This window comes from Lissotriton vulgaris, chromosome 11 (genome assembly GCF_964263255.1).
Source record: "Lissotriton vulgaris chromosome 11, aLisVul1.2, whole genome shotgun sequence".
Lineage (NCBI taxonomy): Eukaryota > Metazoa > Chordata > Amphibia > Caudata > Salamandridae > Lissotriton > Lissotriton vulgaris.
In genome coordinates, this window is record NC_141699.1 from 64,314,099 (window position 1) to 64,327,851 (window position 13,753).

The following is a 13,753-nucleotide window of genomic DNA, read 5'->3' on the forward strand; positions in this document are numbered from 1 at the left end:
TGCGGATTTTGCGGGAGATTCGCAAATCTCGCGGATTGCGAATTTACCGAAAATCCGCAAAATCCGCGAGCGAAACGGATTTTCCGCCCATGCTTAGTTAGCTGCACCTAGGAATGTCATGGCTCCTTGCCTCATCTAAAATGGGTTCACCCTCTGCCTATGATTGTTTGGCCTTTGGCATAGTTGGTTCCACCACTGGTTTACAATTGCTGCACTTTGGTTAAAATATGGATGGAATTTTAACAGAGTTCTAACTACTGCAGGATGTTCCGATTATTTTGTCTACATTTTATTTTATATTTTTAAAAATATCACTTCCTGTAATGTTACCAGGACCAAGGGTCATGTGACATAACTTCCTATGATGTCATAAATGTTGAAGTCTATGGGCCAGATGTAGGTAAGTTCCATTTACCGATTCTAAAATACTGAATTTTTACCGATTCGGTATTTCAGAATCGGTAAATGGTATGTAGGTAAGTATTCGGTAAAGTTGACTGAATCGGTAATATTCGGTAATTACCGATTCGGTAGATACCGAATCGGTAATTCCCATTCATTCCTATGGGCCTGGAGGCCCATAGGAATGAATGGGAATTACCGAATCGGCATTTACGGATTCTGTAATGGGGGAACACATTCAAGGGTGGCAGAGTGTCACATTGACATCCTGTTGCACCCCTGAATATAAGGGCATGTATGTATGCCACATGGCACTTTTGAAAAAGGCACAAATTTGCTTTTTCAAAGGTTTTCGATATTTACCACCAACTTTTATTTGGTGGTAAATACCGAATCCTTAACCATGCAATGCACTCATTTGAGTGCTTCCTAAATTTCAGATTCGGTAATTTACAGAATCTGAAATGTAGCCACCTACATCTCAATAGCCTAATACCGGTCGGTAACGGCCAAAATTCTGTAATTTCGGCCGTTACTGGCCGGTATTGGGCTACCTACATCTGGCCCTATATGAGGTCACTCCCTGTGATGTATTAAGGGGGAGGGTCAGTGTGTCTCAACTCACTTTAGATTCCCCTGGATTTTGGTGAATTGACTTCCATGCCTACAGGGACCTCTGAATCTATTGATCTGATGTTTTCAACTCACCAGGCTGCATGAAAAGTACATGTGATTCTTTGGTGCCCGCCCCATGTCTTACTTCCATGGGGTACTGCTTCCCGTCGATCCGGTGCTCCGAGCCGTCCTGGTTCGGGCCCCCCCAGTGGAAATGGAGCTGTAGCGCCTGGAAGACATTGGGGAGTCCAGCGCCGCTGATGTTTGTGTGCCCCACGATGGTATCCCCTTCCAGACTGACCAGCGCTGGCAAGAAAATCATAACACAAGAAGGTGAGAAGACAAACAGAGGGAGCCAGCATACTACTCTGAGAAAAGGGGCCAGAGATGGAGAGATGCACTCCTGTGTACAGTGGACGGACAGACATCAAGGGTGATGCACCCTAGTGCACAGGGGACAGGCAGACATCAAGGGGTGATGCACTCCTGTGCACAGGGGATGGACAGACAGCAGGGGGCGATGCACTCCCGTGCACAGGGAACGGACAGACATCAAGAGGTGGTGCACCCTAGTGCACAGGAGTCAGACAGACAGCAAGGGGTGATTAAGCCCTGCGAGCAAGGGACAGACAGACATCAAGGGGTGATGCACTCCTGTGCACAGGGGACAGACAGACATCAAGGGTTGATGCACCCTAGTGCATAGAGACAGACAGCAGGGGGTGAGGGGGCCACCACACACCTACCATAGGTTCACAAAACTACCAGGCTCACACACCTATCATAGGCACACACACCTACCATAGGCACAAACGCCTACCATAGGCTAACACACCTACCATAGGCATACACACCTACCATAGGCACACACACCTACCATAGGTGCACACACCTACAATAGGCGCACACACCTATCATAGGCACACACACCTAACATAGGTACACACACCTACCATAGGCATACCCACCTACCATAGGCGCGCACACCTACCATAGGCTCAAACACCTACCATAGGCACACACACCTACCATAGGCACACACACCTACCATAGGCACACACACCTACCATAGGCTCACAAAACTACCAGGCTCACACACCTATCATAGGCAAACACACCTACCATAGGCACAAACGCCTACCATAGGCTAACACACCTACCATAGGCATACACACCTACAATAGGCGCACACACCTATCATAGGCACACACACACCTACCATAGGCGCACACACACCTGTTCAGCACCAGGATACCCTCACGGGTGAGAGTGAACTTTACAAGTACACATAACAAACTGCTCTAAACTAATCTCTTTGATTGTTTACAGTGTTGGGCTGATAAAAGCAGTATGTTGACCATGGAGCAGTCTGGCTTCTTGAAAAATATGTCTACCCTGGATAATGTGGGTATGCGGCAAATGTTAGAAAATAAATATACATTGAAGGGTATGATGGTAGTAGTAGTTGTAAAGAGACTTTATTCGGTTTTGATTCAAACCATAAAAGTACATGTACAATACAGACAATCTAAAACACTTTAAAACACACAATAGTTATAAAACATGGGCGATAAAGTGCAAAAGTGCAAGGTACAGCAAATTCCATACATAGCAAATTCATTAGTAAAGATAATCAAATCGACAAAGATGCCATCATTGGTCCAAACAGTTTCTCAGCTTAATAGACAATTTTAAAAATTCAGTAACTTGAAGAATACTGTCACTGTGCAAAAGTTGCAAATACAATAATGCTGGTCTGATCTGGTTAAAATTAAGTTTCTTTAAAAGATCTACCAGATAGCGTTTGCGAGGATATTCATAAAATTTACATAAAAATATAAAATGCAGCATATCCTGTAGAGACTTACCGTCGCAGCCACAGGGAGCAGTAGGTTTAATAAAAACATCATATTTTGGTCTAAAAAGCAGATGATGATTTCTGAACCTACTTAGAAGGAACTTATCGTGGGAAGTCAACGAGCCCATCAAGTACGGCTCCATCGTGTCACATGTTTGTAACATAGCGAATTTCCTTACACTGGGTTTCAGGAGCTCCTCACCTTCTCTTTTGAGCTTCCTGTCCATAAGGAAGGCACGCTTGACTACCTCCACATCCCCCTTTACAATCCCGCTCGGGTGCTCAAACAAGTCCAAACGGCCGAGCCTTGTGAAATTGGATTTCAGATATTTTAACCAGGGTGTGCCCATTGCCTTATCCTGAGATAGGTAATCTCTTACAATCAAGTGAATCAGTGGTATGTCTTGATTCAACCACAGTTTTAGCCAGCAAGTCAACGGGCGTAATTCAAAAATATCACATAAATATTGCGACCCCAGCTCTTCATGTACTACAAAATTAGATGTGCCTGCTGGGACACACAAGAGACGTTTCATGAAAGAGTTTTCAGCGATCTGTAGTTGCTCACCGGCCACATAGCCCCATATTTCACTCCTGTAAACGGCAGTTGCCACTGATTTTGCATTGTAAAGTTTCAATATGGCATTATTAGGTTTTTTCCCCAGTTTTGATGCAAAGTTAAAGATAGTAGCATTCACCCTTACCAATTCCCTTTTTTTCGTCAAGATGTGGACCCCAACTAAGTTTGGAATCAAAGAGGACCCCAAGATACGAGAATGACTTCGAGATGGGGATTGTTACATCATCTATTTTAAATAAGAAGTTCCTTCTAGGTTGTTTGCCAACTTGCATAATAAAAGATTTGGAATAGTTGACCAGGAGGTCTCTATCCGTCATGAATATCTTGAAAGCATTTAATAAAGCTTGGAGACCTCTCTCTGTTCTAGAAATTAAAACCGCATCATCTGCACATAAAAGGACTGGAATACCTCGCCTGCCGACTCTGGGGCAGTCAGCCTTTACATTCTGCAATACGCTATCTAGCTCATTAATATAAAAGTTAAAAAGAAAGGGGGTGAGAATACATCCTTGACGCACACCCTTCCCAATATTAAAATTACCAGTTACACACAGATCTTGAGAATACCTAACATTAGCACTAGTGTTGCTATGTAGATCAACAAGGAAATTGACGATCCCACTGTCAACACCCTTGTCCCTCATGGACTGCCACAGCTTTCCCCTATTAACACAGTCGAAAGCTGATGACAAGTCCATGAAGGCAAGGTGGACAGTACCCGTTTGGGCAACAGTGTACTTGCTTAATATTAGAAAGAGGTTAAGGCACTGTGTGATGGTAGAGCGTCCACTGCAGAAGCCGTACTGAGAAATGGACATAATACTGTTTTCCAGCGCCCAGTCAGAGAGCCTCTGCAGCAGGATTCTGCCCACTATTTTGACCATGGATTCAATTAATGAAATAGGTCTATAACAGAGAGGGCTACCCTTGTCCCCCTTCTTAAAAACTGGGACAATCGTTAAAACCCCCCATGACTGTGGGCAGCCAATTTTAGCAGCTGCGTTAAAGACCGATTCTAATACGGGTGCCCAAAAGCTGGGGTCAGACTTATATAAATCAGGCGGGATCCCATCAGGACCCGGAGCTTTCCCGGCTGTAAGCCCCATTATGCCCTCAATGACCTCACTTCTATCAAACCTAATAGAATCACCGCTATTGCAAGGAGGAGAATTGAAATTATCATTCATCGTACTACAATACAGTTGCATGAAGTGTGTTACCCATTCCTCCTTTGTTATGCAGCATTCCAGACCATCCCCTGGGTCCTGGACCAAAAAAGGTCTTTTTACTACCGCCCAGAATCTAGTGCTACACTTCAAAATAGAGGGGTCGAGAATCTCACTTCATGCCTCTTCTCTTAAAAATTCCTTTCGTCTATTAATAACGGATTTGTATTCTTTCCTACACTGTTGAATATTCTCCTTTATTCTGGGATTTGCTGCCAGGGCTATCCTTAGGTTACGTGACGCCCTAGAGCAGTCGTGATTAAACCATCTTGGTCCCCCGATCTCTGTACGCTTTACTGGAGCTGACATCAACTGAGACACCTTGTCAGAAATATTTTGAAAAGCACTTAGAACTTGGCATGGTTCCGACCCTTCTTGAGTACATTTTGCAATTTCCTCAGTACAAATATCCTTAATGTCTTTATACAACAGGTCAGGTGTAATCATAGACCATTTAAGGCGCTGTCTACAGTCAGTAGTACTCAGACTACCAGTGGTACAATTCCGACCTTCCTTGCCCATCCAGGAGCCCTTCAGATTGAAGGACCGGGTTTTTAGAACCCAGCGGCGTCAGGGAGAACGCCTGAAACTTTCGAGTTCCCCTGTCTTGGCAAACAGAGACACGAAATACTTCTTGATGACGTCAACGACCAAAGTTTATTGGCTGCAACCAGGAACAGAGATCTACGAAGCACACACAGGTGGTTCGTCAGAGACTGCACAATTTCAGTAAGTGGAGCATGGTCTTTTATGCCAAAAATCAAGCCTCAGGCGACATTTCAAATTAGCATTTGGTGCATACAAACTGACCAATGACAGTGTAACATTTTGAAAGTAGCGTATGACAACAATCCAAGACAATCCCATATTCCGTTGTCCAGCCCACCAGAAATGACTACGCACATTCCCAAGTTTCCTGTTCGATCAGGCCGGACAAACCCATCATAAAGCCTTCAAACCAAATCAATGATTATGTCGTAAAGGAAAGGCAGTAACGGATTAGAAGTGAGATAGAAAGGTGGGAGCAGTGTACCATAAACTCGGGCACGTCCTGCTCTTTGATCTTTATCAGACCAGCTGCTGAACAAAGAACTGGCTCAGCGAGGTCAGCCTCGGGCAAAGAGTCAGTTTGGCCAGGTCACCCAAAAGTCAGCTAAGGCATACGTGTCTCAAGGACTCGTTCGGCCACAGTCATCGGGCCTATGTTAGGGCAACCACACAAAATGGCTGCCGCATACAAAATGGAACCCGGAGGTTCAAACTAAATCCTTGAATACAGAGTGTTCTCCTATATCGGTTCATACAAAAACACTCAGGCACACTACACTCACCATTTGCGGTCTGCTGACACCAAAATCGTCTATTTCCGACGATCTTTATTAAAAGGGTTCGGAACCATCGAACCCAGTTCGCGAACCACGGAACCACAGACCCTCCTTTTGCCCTTACATAGGCAATAAACCCAAACCCATGTTAATCTGAATCTGGATCTATATTCATCAGACCATCGACATGTTGCTGTAGCATCATCCTATTACTTAGTACCTCTCTCCGGACAGGTCTCCTTGTACACGAAGTAGCACAAAGGCCAAAAATAACAGGAGCACACTGCACACAGAGACAGAACATAAAAAGAATTGCTAAAACCATCCCAATGACCATCAAAATCTTCCAACCCCAAAGGGATATCAATCCCCATAACCATCCCATTAACGACCAATCCCCTTTGTCCAGATGGACAGTATCGGAGATCTTATGCAATTGGGAAATGGCCTGGAAGACTGAAGGAGCGTTGTCTGGAATGAAAACGCAGCAGCTCGATTGAATCAGCTTACAAACTCCACCTCGATCTGCTAGAATAACATCAAGGGCAACTCTATTTTGGAGTGTCATAAGTCTATCCGACTGGAGCTCAGCAGTCAGGTTACCGAGGGCACCGGCAGTTTCAACTATGGTGGACTCAACCACTCTCGTCAACTGCCGAATATTCCTACTGTTAGCCATAGGTCCCCAAAACGGCAGAAAACCCTTAAAGAAATCTCCCAGTTCTTGTCCTACAGTGTCTACTTGACTAAAGGCACCTCTAGAAACTCTTGTCTTATGGTAATCTGCCGCAGCTGTAAAAGTGGGAGGTAACAGAAAGGAAACAAAACATGTGCCGAAAAATCAGGGGGCAACCATGTATACGCTTTGTCGTAGCAAACAAAGTAGGTACCCTTAGCAGCTAAAAACGCTGGGGAAGACTGAGACGCAAATACATATGTCTCAGCGCAAACACTCTTCCCTAACTGAGCCTTCGGATTCTTACCATTGCCCTGCAGACAATAGTGGCCCTGATGGGGCACTATCCAAATCGGTGGAGAACTTTTCGCTCGCTGGTTAACACTCAGACTAACTCCATATCCAGTAACGTTCCAACCAATGTAGGCTAGTGTCTCATCTCTCGGAATAGTCTCATACGAGCTAATCCCTCTAATCATGTCGACAATGCCTTTGACTATAGCACTATTCTTCGGGTTGTCTTTCAGTGAGCGTTGGGGGTAGACACTATGGGCATAGATAAACATTGTTCTGTAAACCCAAATTGAACCATTTAAACTAAAAGGTAAAACTAAATAAGGAATACCCTTATCGGTTGTATGAGGCATTAAACCACAAATCCAACAGTTTGTTGTGTTCATCACTAACTGGTGTTGGTGCAAAAGTTGGATGAAGGAATTGTTAGCAAATTCCAATCGTCTAACTACCTCATGCTCAGGCAAAGGATGGAAAGAATGAGAAGAAATAGTAGGTGAAGGTGTAGGTTGCACAGTGGGATTAAACGTAATTTTAAAAGAAAATGTTACATAACCAGCTACAAATATCATCAAGCTCAATAGTAAAAATAGACATGTTATCAAAAAACTTTTCGATATTATTTTACATATTCGTTTTCTAAAAGTCAGTGTCTGTACAGGTCTCTCCAACTCAAAGAAATCCATCCTAAACTAAATGTGCTGCCCGCGGTGGTAGGTTGATTCTGCTCAGGAATGCCTCTGCTGACCCAGGAAGGCTGCCTTGGGCCGACAGAACCCTCGACCTAGTGTCGCAGGCTTGCACTCCAGAGACTGATGGCAACCGCGACCCTAGCAGCAAGAACCGGATGGCGGTTCAAGAAAAACAAAAATGAGTAGATCCTTGGTGGAGAGTTAACCAGCAAACCAAAAAAAATCATAAAACTTTATTAGTCTTTATTTATTTGTCCGTGATTCTCGATCTCAGATTATAACGGCTCTTTCCAGCTAATTCTTGATTAATGAACAAAAGATGAGGTTCTGTAGTGTCCAACCGATCTACAGGAGGTACTGATTCTTGCAAAATCCCATCGCTCTCTTTCTCTGAGTTTGTTCCAATCAGTCGAGCATCGCTGAACGGTATGAACCGTGGGACAACTTCTGTTTCAGAGTCTGCAAGTCCCTCCTGGACCCACTTATCATATGGCAAGGGCAGAGGTGCCCTTTTGGTATGGGATCCGTGGATCCAGTTTCGCTTGCCTTGCACTCGGACCGCAGATCTTGTCGACAGGAGCACCTGATAGGGTCCCGTCCAACGGGGCTGTTCGTTCTTGGTCCGCTGGAAGTTGCGCACGAACACCCACGATCCGGGTTCAATAGAATGACCTGGATCCTCTGAAGCTTGTGGAAGGCTGTCATGCACCTGTTGGCGTAAAACACTCATTTTAGTTGTCAATTCACGTACGTAGTCAAGCAACACAGGATGCTCGAGGTCACTGAACCTCGTTGGTCTTGGTACGCCCCAAATATTCGCTGGGCAACCAAACACAACCTCATACGGACTCAAACCCATTCCCGAATGCACAGTCATCCTTGTAGACAGAAGTGCTAATGGCAAGGCATCTGGCCATTGCAAACCAGTGCTTGCTTGGATTTTGGCCAATTTTAACTTAAGAGTGCCATTATAGCACTCGACTAAACCAGCTGATTGGGGGTGATTTGCAGCGTGAAATTTCTGCCTAATTCCGAGACCATCACACACTCTCTTCATACCTTGACCCACAAATTCACTCCCATTATCACTCCAGATAATTCTCGGCATTCCAAACCTCGGAAAAAATTCTTTTATCAAAACCTTCGCTGTGGACAAGGCAGTATTGTCTTTAAGGGGGTAAGCTTCTATCCATCTAGAAAAAGAGCAAACAACCACCAACACATATTTCAAGGTGTTGCATCTCTCCATATGGATGAAATCTAGCTGCAAAGCCTCGAACGGATACGTAGGAGGAGCAAAATGACCAGCTGGTGTTGGAGTTCCCTTACCAGGATTATGCATCAAACACACCATACAGTTCTTGACCAAATTCTCTGCGCATTTGGGAATCCCCACATTCTGCCAAACCGGGGCCAACAGCTTGCAAATCCCTTTCACACTAATATGTGCCATTCCATGAGCCATTGTAACAACTGGAAGCACATACACATTAGGCAACAACCATCTCTGATGCTCTGACAAATCAGTCCAACAACCATTTGAATCCAATCGACCCTTACTTTCTCTCCATTCATTCAACTCTTTCTCTGTGGCTTCACCTTGAATGGATTTCACACTCTCAATCGTATCTTCACACATACTCTTCTCTGGAACCCATCTCGCTGGACCCACAACATACATTCTACTCATCACGTTTCTCGCAGTTTCTTTCGCAACTTCATCCGCAAACGCATTACCACGACCAACATCATCCGTAACCTTTTTATGGGCACTGCATTTCACAATCGCTACTTGCAATGGTAACGTAAGAGATTCAAGAAGTTCATTCACCAATTGTCCATGCTGGATTTTCGTCCCATGCGATGTCAAAAATCCACGTTCACGCCACAAACGTCCAAAGCTATGAGCCACACCAAACGCATACTGACTATCTGTGTACACATTCACTCGTTTTCCTTTTGCCAACACACACGCTCTCGTAAGTGCAATCAATTCCGCTGCTTGTGCTGAGTTATGTGGGACACGTGCAGCTTCAATAATCGTATGCAAAGTCGTCATAGCATATGCTGCAGTCGTATCACCATTCGGCAACTTAAAACACGAACCGTCAACCCACAAAGCATCATCACAATCAGGGAGAGGAGTATCTCTGAGGTCTACTCTCCCTTTCGTCTCTTCTTCAGTTCTTAGAAAACAATCATGCTGTTCTTCACTATCATCATCTGTCTCAAGCGAAATCGGGAACAGTGTGGCTGGGTTTAAGGTATTACACCTTTTTATGTGCACATGACTCGCTAACAGTGTAAGCTCATACCCTGACAACCGAGCACTAGTTAAGTGCTGTGTCTTCGTATGATTCAACAAGGTATCCACTGCATGTGGAACCATTACCACTAACGTATTGTCCATAACCAAACCAGAAGATTGTCGAATTGAAACAGCCGCTGCTGCTGTTGCTCTCAAGCAACTCGGCAATGCTCTAGCTACAGGATCTAAGGTCGACGAAAAGTACGCACATGGGCTTTGCTTATCGCCAAACTGTTGAGTCAAAACTGACAATGCACATCCCTCTCTCTCGTGGACATACAATGTGAAAGGCTTACTGTAGTCGGGAGTACCCAACACAGGAGCCGAACACAAAGCAATACGTAGTTAGGAAAAGCTCTTCTGACATTCGTCAGTCCAAGGAATAGGATTCGGAGTATCTTTAACAGTAAGAGCTATCAAGGGCTTCGCTAGCAAGGAAAAATTAGGGATCCACTGTCTACAGTACGACGTAATACCCATAAACGCACGTACTTCTCTCTGTGTCGTAGGAACACTCATTTTTGCAATAGCCTGAATTCTTTCTGGGGTCAGTTTCCTTCCCTCCTTCAATAAGAGGTGACCTAAATAGGTAACTTCTTGTCGACAGAATTGCAATTTCGAGAGAGAAACTTTGTGATGACAATCAGATAAGTGACGTAATAATGACAAAGTGGCATCCTTACAAATCTCCTCAGTATCGGCAGCGACTAGCAAATCATCAACATACTGAATAAGGGCTGCACCTTCAGGTAAAACCAACAGATCAAGTTGTGTCTTTAAAGCTTGACTGTAATTCGATGGACTCTCGCAATAGCCTTGAGGAGCGCGCTTAAAGCGGAATCTTCGTCCTCCTAAAGAGAATCCAAAGATATCCCTACTCTCCATGGCAATCGGGATGCTGAAGAAAGCATTCTTCAAGTCAATCACCGAGAACCATGTGGCAGAAGCCGGAATCAAAGTCAATAATGCAGTAATGTCAGGCACAACAGGAAATTGTGGAACAACAATCTTGTTCACTTCACGAAGATCAATGACAAATCTATATACAGGAGGTTGTGAAGGATCAGTTCTCTTTAGGACAGGCAAAACAGGACTATTGCACACGTTGCCTCTTGTTTCCTCAATAACACCCTTGTCGATCAGATCATAAATAATCGCTAAAAGTGCACGCTCACCATCACTCGAAATACGATATTGCGGAATGCGCGGTAACTTAGCATTCGCCTTCAGTGTTACAACATACGGGGGAATATCTAACAGGCCCACATCATTTGGACCCGTAGCCCACAATGAATCTGGTAACAGAGACAATTCAAATGGAAGACTATCTTTCGAGATGTACATCGGAGAGATCACATTCTCACCCAAAGTGAGATGTACTCCTGTCGGAGAGCAATACAAGGTCGCATACAATTTCTTCAACAAGTCCAATCCCAATAAATTCTCATTACAACCTGTAGTCAAAAGAAGAGGTGCTTCAAACTTACGAGGACCAACAGAAAGGGGCAATGGAACAGAAATCGGATTCGTAACGGGGGCGCCAGAAAACCCTACAGAAACATTATTAAAGTCAGACAAAGGTGCGCCAGGGAGTTTAGAATGCATAATAGAACCATTCGTAGCACCAGTGTCTAGCAGAAAAGGCTCTGACACACCTGATGCAATCACTTCAACATAAGGTCCACTCTGATCTACCGGAACTGAAACAACTCCCTCTCTTTGTCCATGGCTGTCCTAACAATCATTACTGTTTCCTTCGTCACCTTCAACATAGTAATCATCTACGTAGTACTGTGCTGTCCTAACAGACGAATTCTGCTGCTGATCAAAACTATTCATCGAATTCTGTGGAGGCAAAGGACGCATGTTTTGTCCGCGACCTCTACCTCTAGGCGCTTGTTGAGCACCTCTGCCTCTCACACCAGGAGCACTATTCGCTCGTTGTAGCAAAACCGGACAACTATTCTTATAATGACCCTCTTCTCTACAATACGCACACTGATTAGGACCATACGGAAAACGCTGTTGAGAAGTCTCATTCCTTTGCGAGTTTCTCGGATACTGTTGGGGTTGCTGATAATCACGCTGATTATTAACACGGGGTGGATAAGCTTGTTGTAGAAGAACCTTAGTCTTCAATTCCTTAGTCTTCTTATCTGCTTTCTCTAACTCATCCTTACGTCTATTCTCATAGTACTGAGCCGTAGCTAAAATCTGCGCTGATGTAGAAACAGGCCAAGCACTCTCAGAATCCTTCAATTTATTGCATAACTTGATTGTGCACAAATTTGTCGACGAACAATCTCTGGCCACCCTCAGTAGCCATATCCTGACCACTATGATCAACAAAAGTTTCTTCAAAACGCGTGAAAAAATCTGACACAGTCTCATCTTTCTTGTGCTTACATGCAGACAATTTGTCCCAATTAACACGTACTTCAGGCATCAAAGTCTTCATAAAAGTAATTATCCTACCAGGGAGCTCTGTAATGATATTCTCAGGCTTAGCACCTCCAACTTGTCTATCCTTTGCGGCTACAAGATTAACCCACGAATCACCCAATTCATTATCATGATCTGTATGTCGAATGACATTCCAGATGGGCTGTGGAACAACATTCCCAAACAACATATCTATGTCGGCCAAATTCATGACGCACGAACTCACAGTTTGCGTAAGCTCTTTATAATATCCGGCTGGATTTTTCCGCGGATCAGGCAACGTCTGCTTAAGCGCTAGAACTTCAGCACGCTTCCAAGGAACATGTACCCACACTCGCTGAAAGTGTGCAACAACAGGTGGATTAGCAGTTGCATCAGCAGGTCTCCAAACCGGAGGAACCTCTCGCATCGGATACTGGCGCGCTTGTCTCCTAACGGAAGAATCAGGCTCAAACAGCCGTTCAGAAGAAGCATTATTTCGAAATGACAATAACGATGACACCGCTCTCTCGATGTCGAGGAGACTCACAATCGTTCCCTTCGCAAACTCAGAACGCAGTCGAAACAACTCTTCAGGAGGTTTACCCACCTCGTCCATCCATTGGTCATGGAGGAACGCACACATGATCTCAAAAACATATTATTGCTTAGGTGCTTCCCATTGCCGGAAAACATCCATGATGCCCTCAAGATCATACTGAGACGTATACGTAACCCATCTACGCGCCATGTGATCTAAGACCACTCGTTCATCCGTGTCAGGTAACTGACTACGCAACTGTCTACGCTCACTCACAGGAGACATACCCAATTGTCCCAACCAAGGAGTCAGAAAACCAGAAAAGGCAGCGGTTATCCGCTGTCTAGGAGAAGGAGTAGTCGGAAGAATAAGGGAAGACGAAACAGTAGTAGAAGAATCCAAAGTCGGAACTGAAGAAACATTAGGGACAGGTATAGGAGTAGCAGTCGAAGAAAAGGACAAAGTAGGCGGCCCCTGAGGAGGCTGCGCCAAAGGAACAGTAGCCAACTGAAGAGGAGCTGGCTGTGGAGGAATCGTAGGGGGCACAATAACAGGCAATTGCACAGCTGCCACTGGTAGCGGCTGTGCCGTAGCATTCTGCGCATAGGGTGGCGGTGAATTTACCAAATGCGACATTAAAGGATCTTTCGCAAGATCTTTCTCGTCTTTCTGCTCTTTAGACGACAAGACTGGGTAGCATCTATCTACCGCTAACTACCTCACTCTAAGCATCTGTTCACTTTCTTGTTCTTCCCCATTATATCTATACGCAATGGCAGCTTGCACCATTGACATACCTCGTTCTCGCTTATTCT

At 44.6% G+C, this 13,753-nt stretch overlaps 1 protein-coding gene across 1 annotated transcript in view; it reads right to left on the bottom strand.

The window, feature by feature from the left end:
* The window catches only part of LOC147678979 (carbonic anhydrase 15-like), a 175,767-nt gene that overhangs the window by 69,744 nt on the left and 92,270 nt on the right, over positions 1–13,753 (bottom strand). The window contains exon 4 of the mRNA XM_086942696.1: positions 1,163–1,323. Within this exon, the coding sequence (XP_086798822.1) occupies positions 1,163–1,323 (161 nt within the window). The remainder of the gene's footprint in view (positions 1–1,162; positions 1,324–13,753) is intronic.